Consider the following 23,645-nt stretch of genomic DNA (forward strand, 5'->3'; position numbering starts at 1 on the left):
TAATCATTTTCTTTTCTTCATTGATAGTTCCCAGGATCAATGGTCACCCAAAGCTGGATCGAATACGGGACCCAGGAGGATATGACAGTGCTTCCACTGTGATGAGCAGTGAGCTTGAATCCAGTAGCTTTGTTGACTCAGATGAGGATGAGAACACAAGCAGGTGGGATATCATAGGATGCTGAATTATATGTAATGTGGCCCTTTAAACATATGTATATATATATATATATATATATATATATATATATATATATATATAAAATCAAACAGAATGGAATGCACAACCATTAGTATGCAGAAACCTGGGTGCTAGTCTGAGAAGTATGTAGACAAAATGCAGGGATTGACAGCACTCCAAGGAAATACATCAAGTCAATAATTCAAATGAAAGTGGAGATTTATTGGTGATCCAACGTTCCGGCTCCGCACAGAAGCCTTCGTCAGGGATATATATATATAACCAAAGCAATAGGAAAATGTTGACACTGTTGTTGTCTGTACAAATTGTATTGTAAAACCGAAGTGATATTGGGGAAGCAAAATACATTGTAAAATTCAGAAATTTCTGTAATTCTCCAATTTCATTGGTTAAAATATCCATGCATTGAAGAAGTCTGCCATCAGTAAACCTGGCTCTTACTGTCCATCTGAATTTTACTGAAACCAAAACATCTTCCCTGGGACACTATGTCTGGAGCCCAAGACAAAGCTAGGAAATGTGAGAAGGAAGCATGCTGGCACTTTGTTTGTGGGTTGGGTGGAATTGATGCTGCTGAAAGATAAATCCTGACTGACACATAAAATATATAATAAAAGTCCACAGCAACATTCAGTTAGCAGCATTTCAGTTTTGTTTCTAAAGGTCATCTTCTGTGATGAATGCCAGCCTTTAGGTATGAAGATACAAATTATGGAAAAACCCATATCTGGAGAACCACAGGTCCCAATCGTTCCAGATAATATATCCCATACCTATATCTTCAATAACCAATTCTTCCACAGAATAATCTTTAGAGGACGTGTAATCACCAAATGATTTGCTTAGAAAACGGCAGCAATACTGTATCCTGCCTCCGATCAGCATTCATGTAGTTAAATGATCCATGGTAAACCATTGCTGCTAGCACAAGTCTTCTACATCATCAGGACAGATTAGTTGCCACAGGAATTTCAAGAAGACAAGTCTCTGATGTATGGTTTTGTAAATAAGGGGCTTTTAAAGTTATATATTTCAATACGGTACTGTAGTGTACATGCTTCAGTTACTTCATTCCCTGCTCCACTGATAATTTCAGATTAGGCATTTAGCAGTTTTGTTCCTATTTATTCATTTGAATCATCATGTTTTGGTAAATAAGTAGACTGGTAATGACTAAAATACAGGTATGGGACTTGTTATCCATAATGCTTGGGACCTGAGGTTTTCTGGATAAGGGATCTTTCTGTAAATTAGACCCCCATTCTTTAAGTCTACTAAAATAGTTAAAACATTAACTAAGCCCAATAGGATTGTTTTGTTTCCAATAAGGATTAATTATAAGGTACTGTTTTAATATTACAGAGAATAAAGGAAATATGTTGTTATTATTTGATTAAAATTGAGTCTGTGAGAGATGCACTTCCTGTAATTTGGGGATTTCTGTATTTCCAAATAACAGATCCCATACTGTTGCCTTCATAAAGTAATGGGTTACCAGATCATTTGATTGCTGGAAGACAGTAAAACACAAAGGGGCAAATTTACTTAGCTCGACTGAAGGAATAGAATAAAAAATACTTCGATTTTCAAAGTATTTTTTTGGCTACTTCGACCATCGAATTGGCTACTTCCACCTTTGACTACGACTTCTAATCGAACTATTCGAACTAAAAATCGTTCGACTATTCGACCATTCGATAGTCGAAGTACTGTCTCTTTGAAAAAAACTTCAACCCCCCTACTTCGCCAACTAAAACCTACCGAACATCAATGTTAGCCTATGGGGAAGGTCCCCATAGGCTTTCTAAAAAATTACTGATCAAAGGAAAATCGTTCGATCGATGGATTAAAATCCTTCGAATCTTACGATTCGAAGGATTTAATCGTTAGATCCAACGATTTTTCCTTCAATCCTTCGATCCAACGAATTGAGTAAATCCTTTGAATTCGATATTCGAAGTCGAAGTATTTAACTTCGACAGACGAATATCGAGGGTTAATTAACCCTCGATATTCGACCCTAAGTAAATGTGCCCCTAAGATGATTTTTGCTGATATCTTCACTCCCTTTGATACTTTCAGCCTGGTGTATTAGCTGCCATAATGGGAACACCCCTTTGGGCCAGACTGTATCTGCAGCACAAATATTTTACCTGCCTTTGAGCATGTCAAATGTAAATACAGGTATAGGAGCTGTTATCCGGAAACCCATTATCCAGAAAGCTCTGAATTACAGGAGGCAATCTCCCATAGACTCCTTAATTCTGATTTTTACAACTGAATTTCTTTTTTCTCTGTAATAATAAAACAGTTCTTTGGACTTGATCCCATCTAAAATATAATTAATACTTATTAGAGGCAAAACAATCATATTGGGTTTACTTAATATTTAGATTAATTTAAGTATTAGATTTAAAGGCAGATTTATCAAAGGTCAAGTTGTGTTTTCCTGAAAAATTCAAGTTTTTTAAAGGTAGTTTTAGTGAAAATTATAATTCGATTTAGCTTTATTATACCCTGAAGCTGCAAATGTCTGTCGATGTCATGTAGAAGTAAATGTCAGCAGTCCCTTGAACCATTTGAAGATGTTTGTAACCTTCATGATGTTCAGGTCTTTTTCTGTGGTTTTCGCTCGATTCGAGCACTTCTAGGCTTTTTTTGCCGATAACGCGATCATTTTTCATAAATAAGCAAATATTTGAGCTGTGAGTTTATTTGAGGTATAAAAAAAACTCACAAACGCAACCTTTAAATAACCCCCCTAATGTATGGAGATCCAAATTATGGAAAGATCCCTTATCTGCAAAACCCCAGGTCCCAAGCATTCTGGAAAATAGTTCCCGTATCTATGCAGCTATTGTGCTGCAACTTCAATTTGGCTGAAGTGCATTTTCATTGCACAGCCTTGCGGTTACTGCACTTTCAAGATGCCACTTCCACATATAGTAGCTCAATGCATTTTGAAGACTAATAACAAAGGCCAGTGGGTAAAAGTTCTTTGGGTGACAGTGTTTTATATATTTGTTTTACACCACAGCTCTCAGGAGATGTATCCACATTTTTTATTTGTTTGTTGTTAGGTTTATGAAAAACACCCAAGATGTTGGCATTTGTGCTGTCTCTGTGATTGATAAAGAAATGTGCTTCTTTACAGGAACATTCCTAAGCCATATATTATCTGTTCATCACTGCCTACTTTAATGTTGTTAATTGTAGGTTAAGCAGCTCCACAGAACAGAGCACATCGTCTAGACTTATCCGCAAACACAAACGGCGAAGACGGAAGCAAAAGATGCGTCAGATTGATCGAGTAAGTTATGGTATTAATAAAGATTTATATATAAGTTTTTTTCAGGCATATTTAGAGTAGAAAGGTATGACTACTGTTCTTTATTTAGAGTAATGAAAAAAATAGTCAGCTAAAACAGTTCCTATCTTTCAAATGGGTAAATGAAGATGGAGAATGCTGTAATTGGCCCCCTTTGCCTAAACCGAATTTGCGTCCATCCAAATAATTGTATGTAGATCTTTAGCAGTCACTCTAGATAGATAGATAGATAGATAGATAGATAGATAGATAGATAGATAGACAGGCAGACAGTAAAGCCCCCATTTTACGTTTTTCAGACGTCCAGAAAAAAAATGGTGTCAGATCCAGGAAATTGTAAAATCAGGAAAATACATTATGCATTTTATATTGGTTGGATTACAAAAAATGGTGTAAAAATCTGGGTATGTAAAATTGAGGTTTCACTGTATTCACAAAGCCTGTATTTATGTAGGCACAATAGCAGATTTTTATGCGAGGCAATGTCTCTCTTCTCTTTGCCAGTTTATGTCTGCCTTTCTAGCTTGTCCTGCACTCCACCTATTTTCCTCCCCTTCTTCCTCTGCTCCCTACTACCCTTTTTCTTAGGTGTCCATGCCTCTTCAACTTTTGAATTGTATCTTTTCAACGAATTCCTTAATATGCCTTTTAATTCTTGCCATTTTATTTCTATGCCTATATCCTATCCTCTCCATCTCCACTGGGATGATTATCTGTGTGCTTTCACCCGGGCTGATGCAGTGGTTCTTTATGCAGGCACAAAAGATCGCTGATTTAAGCTGATTTGTGTTTATACACAGGCTGAGAATCAGCCCATTGTGCCTTTGTCCTAAACTTATTGCTTTCCAGCTCTTATCTGCCTTTAACTTTTTTTGCCCACTATTCTTCCCACCCTTCGATAGGGTTGCCACCCGGCGGTATTTTACCGTCCTAGCCGGTAAAATACCTGCCAAGGCCGGGGCCGGTATTACAAATTTACCGGCAATGTAGCTGCCGGTAAATTTGTAATACAATTTAAAGGAGCCCTTGGCCTGCCCCCAATCCCCTGGAGAATACCTTTTCTTTACTTCTTCAAGCGTCCGTGGCGAGGCCCCGCCCCTTTTGATGTCACAACATGCCCCTTTTTTTTTTTTTTAAAATAAGTTTTTATTTAGTTTTCATAACAAATAAAATAAAATACAAAATCAACAAATAAAGCAATTTGGAAAGTCTGACAAAAAGGACTTGAAATACAGTATCGGCATAGTTTAAATACACAACGATAATAGAGAACATCTCGGCATCATTTATGTCAATTATCAGATCATAGTCTATATATTCCTGTTTCCATATGTCAGATTAATGGTCAATCATTAATAGCATCTTGAACTCAGCCTTTGATTTATGTGATGACTCCTGGGGGGTGAGTGGGGACCCAAGTCTGAACCTTGCTGTAAATTGTGAATGTATTGTTCTGCTTCTTGAACCATAGTATTATTTAGTAGTAATTCCGTATCGTACCACGTGGTGTGTCGAAATACATATATTGTGAGGTGTCTGATATGTGATGGAAGTGAGCTAATGTAGCACATCCATGTTGAAAAGAATTTTTCGGTAGATTTTTCCATATTTGTAGTAGAATCTAACCAATCCATATGGAAAATAAAGTGCAATTTTTGTTTGATTAGAGATAATGGAGGTGTAACTATAGCTAGCCAGTGGTGTAGGATGGATTTTTTCGTTGCTGCCATTAGTCTTTCCGCTAAGAGTTTCTCAGAGCGGGTAAGTTTTAGTTGTGGGGGAGGTATACCAAAAATTGCCCAGATTAATGTAAATGTATCGGTTCGTTGTGTTAGGGATTTCCAATATTCTTGAACTTCTCCCCATAAATGTTGAATCTGTGGGCATAGCCAAAGACAGTGTACGAGGTCCGCTCTAGCCTGGTGACATCTCAAACAATTATCTGAATTTAAAGTACCCATACGGTGTCTTCTGAGTGGGTTGAGATAAGAATTATGTAGTATCTGTAAAGTCACGGTAACATTTTTAAAAAAAGGTGGCAACCCTACCCTTCGACCATCACGTCCATGTTCATTTATTTACTAAACATTTACCCTTTATATTCAACCCCTTCTCATTATGTGATGTATTTATGGAAGGGTTACTTTTGTATTCTCCCTTTGATAAATATGCCCCATTATGAGAAAGCGGTGAGTATGGAAGAGTAAAACTAACAGCCCCTTAGTAAGATTGTTATTAAGAATATAAACCAGATGTTTCTTTTTCAAGAGTTTCTTAATTTTCTCTTACAGTCATCATCATTCAGCAGCATCACAGACTCAACCATGTCCCTGAATATTATCACAGTAACATTAAATATGGGTAAGTGTCTTTTTTTTGTAACTTAAACTTTTGAGAACTAAACCCAAAATATGACTATGGCTAGAAATGCCATATTTTATATACAGAACTTTCTGCGCCAATCTAAAGGTTCTAAAGATTTCACTGTGCCCCACAGCTTGCAGAAGTGATGTCACGTGCACTGCGGGACATCACGTCAAGCAGAATTTGCCGGCTGACCCTTCCACCCCGCCCCCAGATTGCACTGTTTCAGAGTTGCCATATATTGTGAATTTTAATGCATTATTAGTAAGCCTTGTATCATAACTAGGGATGGGTGAATTTTTTCACCTTGTTTCGCCTTGAAAAATTTTTTGACCACCATAGACTTTAATGGGCGTCGGTGACATTTTGCCGGGGCCAAATTCCCTAATCATAACATTTATATCTTATATTTATTATATAATTTGGGTCAACCCCTAAGCTCAGGTAACTAACATCAGTACTGAGCATGTTCCGTGAATTTCCAAAAAAAGAAGATGGGGAGCTACTGGGAGCATTTCAGAAGCACAGATCTTCACTAATAAAGGACTGTGCCTTCCTTGAGCTGGTACAGAACCACAAAACATAATATACAAAACTTTTAGCCTACTTCTTTGTTAAGCTTTAGTTCTCCTTTACGATATTTGTGTTTGTACTTAAATATGTTGATCACAATTTGCACTTGGCCATGCTGGTGTCTAGCTTACTGAATGGTCCTGTAGTCTGCCCTCCATCCAATGTGATTTGTTGGGCTTGCAAAACAGCTTTGACTTGGTATATATACCATTTACCTCTGTATTAGATTCCAGCAGTAACGTCAATAGGAGAAACACCAGCCTTTTACAAGTGTGAACAGGATTGTTCATGTTATGGGGCAAATTCATTAAGCAGCGAAAATGTGCTAGCGATGCCTTCGCCACACTCCGCCGCACTTCGCCAGGCGTAGTTTCGCCAGCGCTACGCAAGTTCACTAAAATGCGAAGTTGCGCTCAGGGAGGCGAACGGTAGCGTAGTTGCGCTAGCGTTAATTCGTCAAGCAAAGCGAAGTTAAGCTAGCGATGCCTAATTTGCATACGGTGCCAAGTTAAAGTACAATGGACTTATATGTAGTAGCAAATACATTACACTACACAAGCCTGGAAAAGCTTCATAACATAAAATAGAGTTGTTATTTTGCCCTATACATGTGCCCACTGTATAGTTTAGGTGCCATATGTTAGGAAATGTAGGGGGGAAGGAGGGTACCCCCAAAAAAATGTACGATCTTTTTCAGCCTATCACCCTTAAAAAAGGAAAAGACGCCAGCGTTTTTTTTTGGGACCCTATCTACTCTATTGCACTTCGCCTGGTCTCAGTTGGCGAAGGCAAGTCTGGCGCAAGAGTTAACGTTCATGAAAATCCGCAAGTTAGTGAATTTGCGTAGTTACGTCCCTTCACCTTAGCGCAACTTCGCCTGGTGTAAGGGTGCGAAGTAGCGCTAGAGTAGGTCCACTTCGCTAGCAAATTTACGCCAGCGCCCGTTAGTAAATCCAGCGAAGTAAGCTCTGTTTGGCATGTTTACTGGGGCTGTGATGATTGCTGCACCTCATTTGCAGTGATTCCATAAACTTGTCTTTTGTGAGAAGCCAAGTAAATAGTCTGATATATCATGGTTACAATAAATACCAAAGTATTGGTATTAGTCCTGTGTTCTTGTAATCCTTTCTTCTTTGAGTTTTATCAGGAATCAGTTAGCTTGCTTGTTTTGGGGTGAATCTGGGGTACCCAGGGGAAGCCCATACAGACATGGAGAGAACATACAAACTCCTTGCCCCAGCTGGAATCAAACCTGTGATGCCTCCACTAAATTTCCCCTCCAGTGTATTATAAGGCTAACCAACATACATGTAGAGTAAAGGATGGTTTATTAATGTAAACTGCAGCAAGTGAATGCCGCATTTTTCAATTAGCACACATTAAGGATGTCTTTAAATTAAACAGCTGATGAAAATGTCTCCAGTCATTATAATTTAATGGTCTGTTCATAAAGGTTTAAAGAATGAACGCAAAAGAAACTGGAATCATCAGACTTACTTTTTGTCTTTTTATAAAAATGATCTGTTTTGGCAATATTCCAATTAATGCACTGCATACTGATTGCATTTTTATGATTTTTTTCTCTGTGACAGAGAAGTACAACTTTTTAGGCATCAGTATTGTCGGACAGAGCAATGATCGTGGAGATGGTGGGATTTATATTGGATCTATAATGAAAGGAGGAGCTGTAGCAGCGGATGGGCGTATTGAACCTGGAGATATGCTTCTGCAGGTACAGTAGGTTGTTCCCTATAAAAACTGGGCAAGCAACATAATATATTTTACAGTAGATTTCATTTTAGCTTCACTGTTGTTTGACCATATGCACTAATGCAATTTTCATATCACAACATATGAAGTTTTTGTGAGATACCCTTGAAGTAACCACTGTGTTTATAGAACCAATAGAGGATGTGTATTCTTTTACAAACAGAGCATATGGGTAACAGTTAAGCAAGTGTTAGCTGAGACCTGTGGGGTTCATTTACTAAAGTTTCCCATACCCAGGTAGACATTAGTTGGAAAGTCTGCCTCTCCTAACTGAGGCAGGAACCTATTTGCCTGTGTATAGTCCTAAAACAATGCCCCCCAAGAACATGGTCTGATTAGGGCTCAAATATTGATGAGGCATGGTGGAAAGTGTTACCAGCGAAAGGTGGCCATACGTGGCAGAGCCCCTTGTTTGGAGATATGCCAATGGCCCAACGATCAGATTGCAAGGCCAGGAATGCAGGGGGTAGGATTGAGGACCCTATCAACTAACCTTTGTCTGAGGAGATTTTTAAGCCTGCCCGATTGACATGTGGCTGATTTTCGGTTAGATATCAGTCAGGGAAGCCCATTGGAGGGCCCCGTACACTGGCTTATAAGCTGACGACTTTGTCAGCAGCTTTCCTTTAGGGACAATTCAAGTTGTACATTTAGTTACCTGGATGATCAGTCTCATTGGGATCAAACCTTGGATGGCCCCCTCAATACACTTTTTTTGTTAGCTGAGCAAATGAGTAGGTCATATGCAATCAGCATAACATGGGTGCTAAACTTCATCAGTGCCATGGTAACAAATCAGCAGTTAGTTCTAGGTCTAATTGTGTGATATAGCTGTAGGTTACTGCACTGGTCTCATTTAACACCTGTGACAGTCAGTAGACGTATAAACCAACAGTAAATGATTATACTATTTCCCTATTACTTGATAGTCATTGGAGACAGACAGTTGTGGCATCTCTTATCATATCAAAACAAGGTTTGTTCAGAAGCTCAAACTCAACCCAGCCCTTAGTTTTTCAGTCAAGGGTCATTTTATTGTTTCCCCCCCCCAATGTACAGTCACTATAGTCTATTAGACTGTGTATCTTGACAGCACTATATAAATAAATGATGATTAGGTAGATTACTTTTACTTGTAATGGAATTGAGATGGACCAGTATTTGGTCTCCGGCCTTTCAAGATTTACAGACAACTCATGCTATTCATATGGCGGTGCCCCTGCAAATTTATAAGTACAGGTATAGGATCTGTTATCCAGAAAGCTCTGAATAAGAAGAACAGCTCTTTGTCTGACTTGGGTTATACAAAAGGATTTCTTGGGTCTTGCAGGTGAATGATGTCAACTTTGAGAACATGAGCAATGATGATGCAGTGAGAGTCCTTCGGGAAATTGTCTCAAAGCCAGGGTAAGAGTGCGTCATTCTCCGGGGGGAATTCATTAAAGTGTCATTCAACAAAGAGCAGCAAGCGAAATAATGCAATGGACTGCAAATGAAATATTAACATTTATTTTAAGCAATGCCCGATTTGTAGTTGTGGTACACTGCAGTAACCGATATCATACCTTATACAAAATGCAAAAAGCTATTCCTTTAATTTATCTCACCAGAAAATTTAGTACCATCTGACAATGATTTTCATTACCATTAAAGAACCAGCAACATCTAATCTGTATACTTGCCCCCCGTAAAACTGTTTGATTCAGCAGCTCAAATACCATTATTTTAGTCTGGTTTCATCAGCAAGGGTGGCCATGTTAGCGCAGTTTGCATTAGTGATAACAGATTTAGAATGCAATTGTTCTGGTATTTTTTGCTGATGAATGCTGTATGTGTCCATTTCTCAGCTGAGCAACATTTAGGGGCACATTTACTTAGTGAATGATTGAGTGAAGGATTGGAATAAAAAATACTTTGAATTTCGAAGTATTTATTTGGCTACTTCGACCATCGAATTGGCTACTTCGACTACGACTTCGAATCGAACGATTCAAACTAAAAATCGTTTGACTATTCGACCATTCGATAGTCGAAGTTCTGTCTCTTTAAAAAAACCCTAGACTTTCTAAGTATTTCGAAGGAAAATCGTTCGATCGATGAATTAAAATCCTTTGAATCGTTCGATTCGAAGGATTTAATCGAACGATTTTTCCTATGATCGTTCGAACGAATTGCGGTAAATCCTTCGACTTCGATATTCGAAGTCGAAGGATTTTACTTCGACGGTGGAATATCGAGGGTTAATTAACCCTTGATATTCGACCAATAGTAAATGTGCCCCTAACAGTTCTTTTATGATACATTTACAGACCAATCAGTCTGACTGTGGCAAAATGCTGGGATCCAACACCTAGAAGCTATTTCACCATTCCCCGGGGTAAGTAAATGAAAACAAAGGTATTAATATCTTTTAGTTTAATTATGAAATTTAGGGCAGATGCTAGATTTATAGTAAGAGCCGTGCATAGGTCCACTTCAAATACTACATGTAAATTAGAAACATGCACAGCTTCTTACTTAAAACATTTATTTGTGTTTTTGTTTCTAATTTACATGTAGTTAATCTCATTAATATTTATTTGAAAGGAGCAGCTGGATATACCACATGAATATATTGGTCCATCCCCGTGTGTCATCAATTGAGTGATGGGTAGTTTCATTTGGGCTAAGCTGGCCAAACATGGAGGAATATAGTCAGGCATCTTCCTTCCTGCATGATCTGCTTAAAGATTATTGTGTGTGTGATCTCTTTTTGGACATTTTTAGAAGGCAGCTGTCATTCAGTTTTATTGGATTACCCAGCGCTAGTCAGGATAAGAAGGTTGGCCTGTCACATGTGGCAAACCCAAACCCCTGAGGAAGTCACTGGATTCCAGTCTAGACGTGATCTTCTGCCTATAACAGCCACCTTGGGCCTCGGGCCTGGCCCTCGGCTACTTGGGTGCCGCCAGAGAAAATCCAGCAACTTCCTCAGGGGCAAGCAAAGGAGCCAAACGTACAGAAGGGAAGGAGCCAATAGAGACAGAATAATTGTAGTCAGGCAGGCTGAATCAGAACCAGAAAATCAAACACTGAGAAGAGAGACAAATGCTAGGTCAGGAACAGGCTGGGTCAGAACCAGAAAATCAACTACTGAGGCGTGAGGTAAATGCTAGGTCAGGAACAGGCTGGGGTCAGAACCAGAAAATCAACTACTGAGGCGTGAGGTAAATTAGCTCAGGAACAGGCTGGGGTCAGAACCAGAAAATCACAAAAGCAGAATTCAGGAGCAGGAATCAGAAACAGGAAATCAGCACCAAGGAACATGCCAGCCTGACTACAATGGGCAATGTGAGAGTGCAGAGCAGGGGTTTTTATATTTTATAGCAGGCTGCACAGAAAACAGCAGGTCCCCAGTTCAATTCCAGGTGGGATGTGACACGGCCAATAACTTAAAATGCACGTGCCAGGAAATTATCTTAATCAGAAGAGGCAAGAATCCTCTTTAAATACAGTAATTTGGACAATAGATATAAAAACAATGCATGACAGTCAGTAACTACTCATATTAGGTTCCAAACTTATACTGTAGTACAAAGCCACCTGGAACACGGATACAATACATCATAAAGTGCCTTTCTGAGACAGCCAGGACCTTACAGTAAATGACAAATTGCAGTAGTGGGTAAAGTAGTGTGTTTCCAATTCTCTTGAGATCTGTTCTGCTCAGCGTTATCCAGATTGTTACACTGTACTTCAACTATGCAAGCAAGATACTTGCTTAGGTACTTTTTTTATGTTATATAAATAAGTATACCCAGTGTCTTTATATCCTGCCCAAGTTTTTGTTTAGATGCTAGTTGGGTGCTATGACAAGGGGTGGAGGTATGTTATCATACTGCCAGAGTACTGTACTCAGTTTATTCCCTGTATAGGGAATGTGTATTCTGCCTAATGGATATTTCAAGACAGATTCAAGGGCAATTTTTAAATTCCATAGTATGGAGCTTAGAAACAAAGCAAGCAGATGTCTCCTGCATGATGGAAGTAATGCTTAATAACTAATAAATCAAATTTTTCTGGTTGCAGCGGAACCTGTGAGGCCAATCGACCCTGCTGCTTGGATCACTCATACCTCAGCCTTGACGGGAGCATACCCCCGTTACGGTATGGGCCCCTCCATGAGCATCATCACATGCACCAGCTCCTCATTAACAAGCTCTAAACCTGAGTCGGAAAGTAAGTCACACTGCAGCCCCCCCACTCTTAGCAGGACCCATCCTGCTATGGGGCAGCAGTGTACAGCCTTACCCCACCCAAACAAATAGCTTTCCAATTTAACCAGGCAGCAGGTGTGATTCCATGTCTGGTATGCTGAATAATCTGATTAGAACATACAGTATGTAGTGAATTCTGCTTTAATAAGGAGACCATTAAAAGATATGTTAGGATGTTTGACCCTTTACCATCTCCATTCAGTAATGTTGTTTCTCTTACATAATTATAAGAAGTAGGGATGCACCAAATCCAGGATTCGGTTCGGAATTCAGCCAAATTCTTGTGCCCTGGCCGAACTGAATCGTAATTTGCATATGCAACTCTTTATGCAGGAGCACATATCATTTGTGCTAGTCAGTTTTGCAGCATAAGTAAAAATGATTGCTTCTTTACTTGCCTTTTTTTAAAACACTGTTTTTTTATGGTTCATAGACTAATATCAGTTAAAGACTACTTATCAGAGATATGGTTCTAGCCGTTCTCCTCTTATTAGGGATGTTCCAAATCCACTATTTGGGATTCAGTCGAATCCCCAAATCCTTCATGAAAGATTCATCTTAATACTGAACCGAATCCTAATTTGCATTTGCAAATTAGGGGCAGAAAGGAAAATCATGTAACTTTTTGTCACAAAACAAGGAAGCAAAAAAATAATTTTTCCACCATTTCCCTTCCCGGATTTAATTTGCAAATGCAAATTAGGATTTGGTTTGGTACTCCAATCTTTCATGAAGGATTCATGAATTGGGCCGAATCCCAAATAGTCGATTCAGTGCATCCCTAATAAGAGAATGCCTAGAACCATATCTCTGATAAGCAGTCTTTAACTGATATTAGACTATGAACCATAAAAAGAAACAGATTGCTGTTTTTAAAAAAAGGGCAAGTAAAGCAGCAATCATTTTTACTTATGCTGCTTTTCTGTTAAAACAAACAGAGCACACTAGCACAAATGAAATGTGCTCCTGCATAAAGAGTTGTATTATAGTTATACAACATGTTGATCTGTTAATCGCATCCCCTGGCAAAATCAGTTTTTCCAGAACGAGCGAACCAGTGCACCTTGTAATACAATTGCAGTGAAAACCTTCAGTAGCTGTGTAGTGCAGTTGCATGCTTCACAAACCACTTGGGCCTTTTCTAAGATTCCAGGAGATTTACTTCACAGGAGCTGTAAGTAATCAAGCGTGACTTACCTTAATTTAGAGAATACCTGATGAATAACAGATTAGATGAAGGTATAGCACTCGAAGACTGCACTTTTCTACCTGATAAGAGAAGACTGAAAGAACCACAGGGTCAGTTTCTGTTTTAATTATCATGGTCAACTGATTATCCAGGAAAATCTATACTAGGTTCAGATGACACATTTTCAAAGAGAAGACCACCCATGGGTAGGTCTTTTTGAAGTCAGTTAGGGAAGCATAACTATATAATTTTACATGAACATTAGACCCTTCTTTTTGATGTGGGACACTGTTTTCACAGTGTGGTGGAAGTAACTTTCCTTCTTATTATTAACCTCAAGTTCTTCACAGCTGATTAACCTTTTCAAGATGCTTCTTGGGTACTTGTTCAGAAAGAAAAGATACGACCTACCTACAATAGAGTGATTTGTACAGATTGTTGTGCCAGCACTGTCCAACTTTACTCTTGGAATGTCTAGTATAAGTAATTCTAAAATAACTGTATCGTGCAACGTCAATGATTACTCAGCAAGTCCAGTTGTTTTAGAATTACTTATACTAGATATACCATGACCTGGATGAATGAAAATCCTCATATACACATTTGGCAAGCTGTAATACATAAAAATGAAGTCATGCAAAGATGTGCAAGGAACCCATCTGCAGGCTAGTGACATTCAAATTCTTTGGTGGGTTGTATTTATGTGTAGCAGGATGCTATATGATATCTATGAGAATAGTACTAATGCCAGACTGGTATACAATAGAAACTCCATTTAATGTTTTTCAGGGGACTAGAAAAAATTATGTAGAATCCAGGATAATGTAAAATCAGGGAAATGTGTTAAAGCAACTTATTCTTCGAGTACTCAAAAGATATAAGCTCAAGATACTTTGGATCATTCTACATCCAGATAAAGTTGAGACAAAGAAAACTATATGTATGTTTTTATTTGCAATAAAAACAGTACTAATGCCAGATTGGTACACTGCAGTTAGTATAACTTGAGCATTATGACTCAAAACAGTGTCAAATAGGCTAGATCCAGATAACGTTGAGACAAAGAAAAATATGGGGCATGTTTACTAACACTGGAGATAAATATCTCCGGAGATGTTGCCCTTGGCAACCAACCAGCCATTAGATTTAAACAGTCACCTACAAGTAAGGGTCAGAGCACACAGGCAGATTCAGGGAGATTAGTTGCCCGGCGACAAATCTCCTCTTCTTCGGGGAGCTAATCTCCCCAAACTGCTTCTTGCCGGCTAGAATGTAAATCGCTGGCAGGATGGCATTCGGGGGGCGCATGGTTTTTTGAAATTTCCTCGTGAGGCAACTTCGGGCGACTTCGGAAAAGGAATCGCGTTGAGTGCCATCCCGCCGGTGATTTACATTTTAGCTAGCGGAGAGGCAGTTCAGGGAGATTAGTTGCCCCGAAGAAAAGGAGATTTGTCGCCGGCAACTAATCTGTCTTTGTGCCCTGACGCTTAGAAAACAAAAGCAAAGATACGGTTTGGTTGCTATGGGCAACATCTCCGGAGATCTCAGAGATCTCCAGAGATATTTATCTCCACTGTTCGTAAACATGCCCCGTAGTGTATGTTTTCATTTGCGATAGATAAACATATTGTTTTTCATTTAATTTAAAGGACCAGCAATACTATGAAGTAAAACTTTTTTGTAACTTGTATCTGCTTCATATGGAATTTGGCCTATTTATCTTTCTGTGAAGGAACTAAAACCATGGTATTTCATGGTTTTAGTGATCCAGATTACGGAAATATCCTTTATCCAGAAAACTCCAGGTCCCAAGCATGTAAACTTACCCTATAGTCCAATTTTAACTTGAGAGGCTGTCCCTGTGGTTAAAATACAGAAGCAATAGAAACAGCACTCACATAAATCTTCCAGCACTTTATTAAGCCAAATAACTTTCTGTTAGGAACAAGCCCTCCATGACAAAGGGTTGTATTCTGCTTCTTTTTTTGTGACTGGTTCACATTGGACCTATGTGCTGCATACTGCATTATAAACCTTCTTTTCTGGGGGGTGGCTGCATTGCTTCTCTTGCATGACTGCCTGCATGACAGTGATCTATCTAACGGCCTAAAAATATTTATCTAACATGCGTTTTGACATTTTATTTCAGAACAGGAAGATTCTCCGTTGTCTGTAAAGAGTGACATGGCCACTATAGTAAAGGTGATGCAGGTGCCTGATTCAGGTCTGGAGATCCGGGACCGCATGTGGTTAAAAATAACTATATCCAATGCAGTTATAGGTGAGTTGCTCTCATCACTGAATGCAGGACCTGTTTGAGGACTTGGCCAAGAAGTCAAAAATAGCATACATACTAGTAAAATAGTTTATTTTTGACATTTATTATATCACTGGTGCATATCTTTTATCCCTTTAAGTGAGAGAACATCAGCTGCATACTCATTGTATTCAAGAAATATTCTAATGTGCATTAAAGTCAGCCAAAGTTTGCAATTCAATTCCTATGACATATTTGCCATATTAGGAGACACACCTAAACACCAACAAGTGTGGTCTTTCAGCATGGAATTTGACTGCATATTTCCAAGGGAACATATCCATAGAGGAATTGTCTGTGTGAAATATATTCATAGTTCCCTTTTATACATACTGCCTTGGAATGAATTATCGTTATTACACAGTGGGAGTATTAATGGGATACTGTCATGGTAAAAAAATTTTGTTTTCAAAATGAATCAGTTAATAGCGCTGCTCCAGCAGAATTCTGCACTGAAATCCATTTCTCAAAAAAGCAAACAGATTTTTTTATATTCAATTTTGAAATCTGACATGGGGCTAGACATATTGTTAATTTCCCAGCTGCCCCAAGTCATGTGACTTGTGCTCTGATAAACTTCAGTCACTCTTTACTGCTGTACTGCAAGTTGGAGTGATATCACCCCCCTCCCTTCCCCCCCCCCAGCAGCCAAACAAAAGAACAATGGAAAGGTAACCAGATAGCAGCTCCCTAACACAAGATAACAGCTGCCTGGTAGATCTAAGAACAGCATTCAATAGTAAAAACCCATGTCTCACTGAGACACATTCAGTTACATTGAGAAGGAAAAACAGCAGCCTGCCAAAAAGCATTTCTCTCCTAAAGTGCAGGCACAAGTCACATGACCAGGAGCAGCTGGGAAAATGTCTAGCCCCATGTCAGATTTCAAAATTGAATATAAAAAAAATCTGTTTGCTCTTTTGAGAAATGGATTTCAGTGCAGAATTCTGCTGGACTGTATCCCTTTAAGAAGTCTGTAGATAGAAGATCCAACAACTACATTTCTCATCATCAATATCAATATCCAAAATAACTTTCAAAGAGAATGCAGACTCTGCCTTCAGAATTTAACTTATGTTCTCATTACACCATGACAAATGCATCTATTAAAGGAAACAGATTTAAAAGGTATTCTTATATTGCTTGCATCTTTCCAAAAGCCCATTAAAATAGATAGAACTTCAATACTTACCTTTATGGACACTTCTTTGGGTCTGCCCAATATCTGGGCTTTGGAATTTTGATTATTGGGGCAGGTTGGAGATTTAAGTCTCCCTTCTGGAGACAGGTTATACCTCCATCAGCTTCTCCATTACACCAAAAAAGCAATACTCCTGACATGGAAAGCCATGGAACCACCTACTCTGAGATATTGGATACAGCTTATATTGACATTCTTCCAAGACAGAAACTGGTATACCTAGCCCGGGGATGCCCGGAAAAATTTGTTAAAGCGCTGGTTGGACGATGTATTAACTGGTTCGGTCAACTGAGAATAAGAGTCATTGATTTATTGCCAAAAGTCATGTATTTTCCATATTTATTTTTTTTTCCCTCTAACTTCTAATCTAAACATAAATGGAAAAGTTAATAAAGAAAAATAGATAGAAAATTACTTTCTAAAAATCCTGCATTTGATAACGTTCTTTTAAGAAACCACAAATAATAAAGGTAAGTTGCAATAACACGGAAGTAAATTCTTACTCTTCACACTTGCATTAACCTAGCATTAGGTACAGAGCTCCCTTAGTTTGCTGTACCTACAGAATAGGCACTCAGTGTTGTGCACTTAGACAATCGAAGGCCGTGCAGCTACCCAGGTCTGGATCACATTTTGCTTACTTTCTATTTGAACATCCTTCATTTGGTGCAAAAATATGCATCAGTTCATGGCAGCTGCAGCTAGGATTCTGGGATTCTAGCAAATTATTTTGTATAAAAAATGGTGAGTTGTACCAATTTATTGTCCTTTGCCTTTCCATAGTCGCCTGTTGCACGTTCATTGCTAATTCTACTTACAGGAGCGGACGTTGTGGACTGGCTCTACACACATGTTGAAGGCTTCAAAGAACGCAGAGAGGCCAGGAAATATGCCAGCAGCATGTTAAAACATGGCTACCTCAGGCACACAGTGAACAAAATCACCTTCTCTGAGCAGTGCTACTATGTATTTGGAGACCTGTGTGGCAGTAAGTCGTTTTGCTGATAGTTTCTGTGCTAGAGTTCCCCAAATGTGTTTGTACAAAATAACATGCCCCTAAATAATGCTGCATTCAACACTGTGTAAAACATGGGTTTCCAACCTTTTGGCTTCTCTAGGCCACATTGGAAAAAGAAAAAATGTCTGGGGCCACACATGAAATACACAAACACTTTTGATTTGTAAAATTAAAGAAAATACACAGAAAAGAACTTACAGTACCAGTTGGATAACCAGATGGAGCTATACATTGGAATATGGGACACCTGGATATTAAACAGACTTATTATTATATTATTATTACTAACTGGGCAATGGGCAAAGTCCCCCATCCTCCCTACTCCATAGGTCCCCACATTGTTACAACCTGGCATAGTAAGCCTGTTCCTAACTAGACGACAGACTGAGGTGGTTAATGTGTCTGGACTAAGAGAGCACAAAGTGTTATTTCACTCTCGTTTTCTCTGTATTTCAATACATTTATTTCTAAATTTCTTTTTTTCACTTCTCTTCCTTTTCTCTCTCCTTTAAGCTGGGCCATATTCATATCCATCCTGGGCCTCATGCGGCCCTCGGGCCGCAGGTTGGACACCTCTGTTGTTAAACAAATACCTTTATATTATAATACAGACACTGCCATTTAAGGAGAACTAAACCTAAAAATTAATGTGGTTAAATATGCAATATTTTATATACTGAACTTATTGCACCAGCCTAAAGTTTCAGCTTGTCAATAGCAGCAATGATCCAGGACATCAAACTTGTCACAGGGGGTCACCATCTTGGAAAGTGTCTGTGACACTCACATGCTCAGTCTACTCTGAGCAGCTGTTGAGAAGCTAAACTTAGGGGTCGTCGCAAATAATCAAGCAGAAAATGAGGTTGGCCTGTAATATAAGATGATGCTACAGGGCTGATTATTAAATTCTGGTACTAGTTGCACTGGTTTCTGTGCTGTCATGTAGTAATTATCTGTATTAATTACTAATCAGCCTTATATTGTGACACTTATATTCTAGTGTACTGTATATTGTGAGTGGGTCCCTAAGCTCAGTAAGTGACATCAGCACAGAGCATGTACAGTGAATCAGCAGAAAAGAAGATGGGGAGCTACTGGGGCATCTTTGGAGACACAGATCTTCCTGCTAAAGGGCTGTGGTTGCCTTGGGCTGGTACAGAAATATAATGTACAACATTTCTAGCCTACTTCTTAAGTTAAGCTTTAGTTCTTCTTTAAAGTGTGTTGTACTAAACAGCATGATTCCCTACCTCTACTCTGGAATAGCAGCATAAAAATCTGATTTCTAAAAATAGTTTATATTCTAATATAGCAACTACTTTTGCTTTTAGATGTGGCAGCACTGAATCTTAATGACGGCTCGAGTGGTACCTCTGATCAGGACACGCTGGCTCCACTCCCCCATCCAGCTGCCCCGTGGCCTTTAGGACAGGGTTACTCTTATCAGTATCCTCTAGCCCCGCCCTGCTTTCCACCAACCTACCAGGAGCCAGGCTTTAGCTATGGCAGTGGCAGTGCTGGGAGCCAGCATAGCGAAGGTAAGTAAACATGTTCTGGGGTTTCCTTCCCTTAATTGCCCCTGCTCCATGCTTTTGTGTGTTTCAGAGGTGCATGCATGGCTTGTCATCAGCTCCATTTCACTGAGCATTCATAGGTTAATCATTCTGAACCTTTTTTCATGTTTTGACATTTGCATGGGCATATCAACTGATTTTGGTCTTTTCTAATTCCTTGAAATAAAAATTGCACTTGTTTAAATTGTGCCTGCTGAGTGCAGTAGCAGAAGGTATCACAAACTACATATTGGCAGCTCCACAGTTAAGGAACCACTGCCTTAAAGGAACAGTAGCACCAAAAAAATTAAAGTGTTTTATTGTAATGGAAATATCATGTAGTGTTGCCCTGCACTGGTTAAACGGATCTGTTTGCTTCAGAAACCCTACTATAGTTCATATAAACAAGCTGCAAGTGTAGCAATTGCAAAGCCATTGCTACACAGCAGCTTATTTATATAAACAATAATAGTGTTTCTGAAGCAAACACAGCAGTTTTACCAGTGCAGGACAACATAATATTTTGAATTACTTTGAAACATTTTAATTTTTGGATGTACACACACACCGAACAGCACCACATTCCAATTTAGCTACCGTGTAGCTGCCCTCATACTCGGAAATTCAATGCATATATAAAAATAAAAAACCATCATCAAGGGTCTTTGCAAAAAACCTGTATTATAGCATAGTATGTAAAGCCGACATTTCGGTCCCCATTGGGACCTTTTTCAAGGAAAAAGATTCCAATGGGGACCAAAAAATCGTTTGCTGTACATACTATGTTATAATACAAGTTTTTTTGCAAAGACCCTTGGTGCAGGTTTTTTAATAAAATGAAAGTGTGTGTGTATATATATAGTGAACAAACAAGCCACACTCCAAGGACTTAATTTTGAAAAATAAAAGTGAAGTTTTATTCTCCACGTTTCGGCTCCTTAACTGGGGCCGTCTTCAGGAGACGTGAAGACGGCCCCAGTTAAGGAGCCGAAACGGTGAGAATAAAACTTCACTTTAATTTTTCAAAATGAAGTCCTTGGAGTGCGGCTTGTTTGTTCACTGTATACTAATGTCTTGACCAGCGCCCAGGCAGCTGTGGATTGTTAAGAGTGCACCAGCTAGGCATATTGAAATACGAATTTGAACACTTGAGAATCTGGTGTGCTGGTCAATTTTGAAGGCTACATATTTCTTTAGACCTTAGCACCCACGGATACAACAACGGAAAGAGTGCAGGTACTGTCTGGACATTATATATATATATATATATATATATATACACACATACATACATACAGTATATATACACACACACACTTTCCTTTTATTATATTTTTTAAAAAAAAACTAATGATCATATTATCCTGATGGACATCCTCTGGTAATCTATAACTTGCCCTATCTGCATGTATTGCATGATAATATCATGACAGCCACTATGGACATGTGGTATTAGAATTTCAACATGGTATTGCACTGACTGCGACCCTCAGCTCCTACACCGACTTCAAACATAGGGTTAAAGAGTTTATGTTACAAGTTCCTGTTCCATGTATATTGTTTAGAAAATAAAACAGTATTAGTTTTAACTAAAACTATAATAGAGGTACCAGTTTCAGTCTATTTGGGACAAGGCTCTTGTCAGTTAAGACGTAGTCTCTTCTGGCATTATTCAGCTGGCAGCGAAGCACCTATACTTGTTAGTATTAATGGATTATTATCACAACTAATAGCAGACTTCTCAGCAGGACTGACCATAGGAGCTGAGAATATATGCCACAAGCCTTAGGGTGCAAAACACTTCCTATTTCCCCTAGATTCTCTCCTGTCTATAATTGCCTAGTGTTGGCTGGAGGGGTCGGCACCTCTCCCAATTGTATCCAATAAGAAATTTGCCAAACACAAAAGGCTTGTGTAGTGGGGAAATCCCCTGCACGTTTATTTCGTCATATGATGTAACATTTCGGGGGCGTGCCCCTTCCTCAGACAAGCCTTAGGGTGGACATGAGTGTGTATTGTCCTTTTAAAGAATGGAAATAGAAGCAATATACTGTTTTAGGTGCTTGTCTAAAGACGCATGTTGGGCATTGGTTTTCATTGAGAGGTAATGCACAACTCTGTGTGTGTTTTTTAACGATTCCCCCCTATTCCTTGTTGTGTCCTTTCCTTCAAGTAACTGTCTTATTCCCTTATTTTGTGCTGAGCAAGCATTAGACTGAAGGATGCATGGAAGGAATGCAGGCAACTAGGTCACCGGTAAGCCTTAACCTCTGACCTTAACACCAGAGTCATGGCATGTCCATTCCAAATATGTCATCCGCTAGATACAACAGGTTTCTTTTCACATCACAGGTAGTACTACCCCCCACACAAAGACAGGGAGCAGAATTCAAACACTCCTGTAATAAACAGTAAACAGGGACCTGCAGTGATTAAAATAGAACTAGTTCTAAAGTCCTTGTTGGTGCCGAATTAAGGTTTATTTAACCTCGGTTATGGTTGAGGTTGAATTAGCATATCACTGAACTTTAAAGATATAAAGTCAGATAGATAAGGTCTGAAACTGCAGTCTTCTAGCACTACATCATGGTACCTCCGATGGCATTGGCTGATATGTTTAGCTTTTGCAACATGTACTCCAGAATCATGTTCATTGCTGTATTCCATAATGCATGGATACCCAAATTTTATGTGCTATATGTTTCCTCATTACTTCCCTCTCATGAAATACTCACTCTGTGGCTTCTATTGATATGATACTGCTTTATATTCATACATTGACCACTTTAAAGGAGAAACAAACCCTTTATCAAGAAAACCCTACCCCCCACCCCACGTAGACGCCCCTCCCTCCTCCCGCCCAGCCTAGCTTGCCCCCCTGGGGAAATGGCACTCGGTGCAGAGTCACATCATTGGAGTTCACCTCAGCCATATTCCGGGTCTTCGGCAAGCTGAGATGGAGCCCGGTGAAGTGGCGCGCACGCAATTTACCAGTTTGCGTCAAATGCGCATGCGTCCGAAATGGATGGAAATTGCCGAAGTGCCGGAAGAAGACACGAAAAAGATGGCTGTGGTGAACTCCGATGCTGTGGCTCTGCACCGAGGGGTAAGTAAAAAGTTAGGGGCATTTCCACGGGGGGGGGGCAGCTAGGCTGGGGGGGAGGAGGGTGGGAGGTCTACGTGGGATGGGGGGTAGGGTTTTTTTTTTTTGATAAATGGTTTGTTACTCCTTTAACTGCCATTGAGGTTTGCAGTAGTCTGTTGTCCTGGGGATACTGTGGATGCAGAGTTATTTTGCTTATTCAGCTGCTCACTGATTTGAATAAGAGAATGGAATATGAATAGTAGAGGACCTGGATAGAAAGGGGAGTAATAAAAATGGAGCAATAACTATATATTTGTAGCCATAGAGAGCATGTGTTTTTTAGATGAAGTCAGTAACTCCCATCTGAAAGCTGGAAATAGTCAGAAGAAGAAGAAGGAATGTGGCCGCCCAAGTTTAATTTGCTGACATACACCAAACTGAAGGCAAACAACCTCCCCATTAGCCATATGTGTATTATACAGTACATGCAAATATACAGAACTGGAATTTACTACACACACACACACTAAGCTATATCTTCATGCTTTTATATTTAATGCGATAAAGTTGATGCAACATTAACACGACCAGAAGTGTATATTCCTCTTCAAGCTCCTGCTACATGGCTTTGTTACTGATCACAGATGTCGATAGCTAGTTCTGATAGGAGATGAACAACATCTATAAATGTTCAGCACTGGGAGATAATCTTGGGTGTTACAGCAGGAATCTATGGGAAGATGCTGGGAGTTGTCAGTGTAACATCTGGAGTTATACTAGACATACCTG

General features: G+C 39.2%; 1 protein-coding gene across 3 annotated transcripts in view; it reads left to right on the forward strand.

Annotated features, from left to right (window-relative positions):
- dvl1.L (dishevelled segment polarity protein 1 L homeolog) overlaps nt 1-23,645 on the forward strand; it is an 89,017-nt gene that overhangs the window by 63,221 nt on the left and 2,151 nt on the right. The window contains exons 5-15 of one of the 3 annotated variants that reach the window (XM_041569360.1): nt 28-163; nt 3,419-3,512; nt 5,822-5,891; nt 8,060-8,199; nt 9,568-9,644; nt 10,547-10,614; nt 12,306-12,455; nt 15,832-15,963; nt 18,021-18,188; nt 19,550-19,756; nt 21,980-22,027. In XM_041569360.1, coding sequence (XP_041425294.1) covers nt 28-163; nt 3,419-3,512; nt 5,822-5,891; nt 8,060-8,199; nt 9,568-9,644; nt 10,547-10,614; nt 12,306-12,455; nt 15,832-15,963; nt 18,021-18,188; nt 19,550-19,756; nt 21,980-21,990 — 1,253 coding nt within the window. In that variant the 3' untranslated portion in view covers nt 21,991-22,027. The remainder of the gene's footprint in view (nt 1-27; nt 164-3,418; nt 3,513-5,821; nt 5,892-8,059; nt 8,200-9,567; nt 9,645-10,546; nt 10,615-12,305; nt 12,456-15,831; nt 15,964-18,020; nt 18,189-19,549; nt 19,757-21,979; nt 22,028-23,645) is intronic. The other 2 variants (XM_018226034.2, XM_018226035.2) reach the window with 2 other exon arrangements.

Source organism: Xenopus laevis, chromosome 7L, assembly GCF_017654675.1.
Source record: "Xenopus laevis strain J_2021 chromosome 7L, Xenopus_laevis_v10.1, whole genome shotgun sequence".
NCBI lineage: Eukaryota > Metazoa > Chordata > Amphibia > Anura > Pipidae > Xenopus > Xenopus laevis.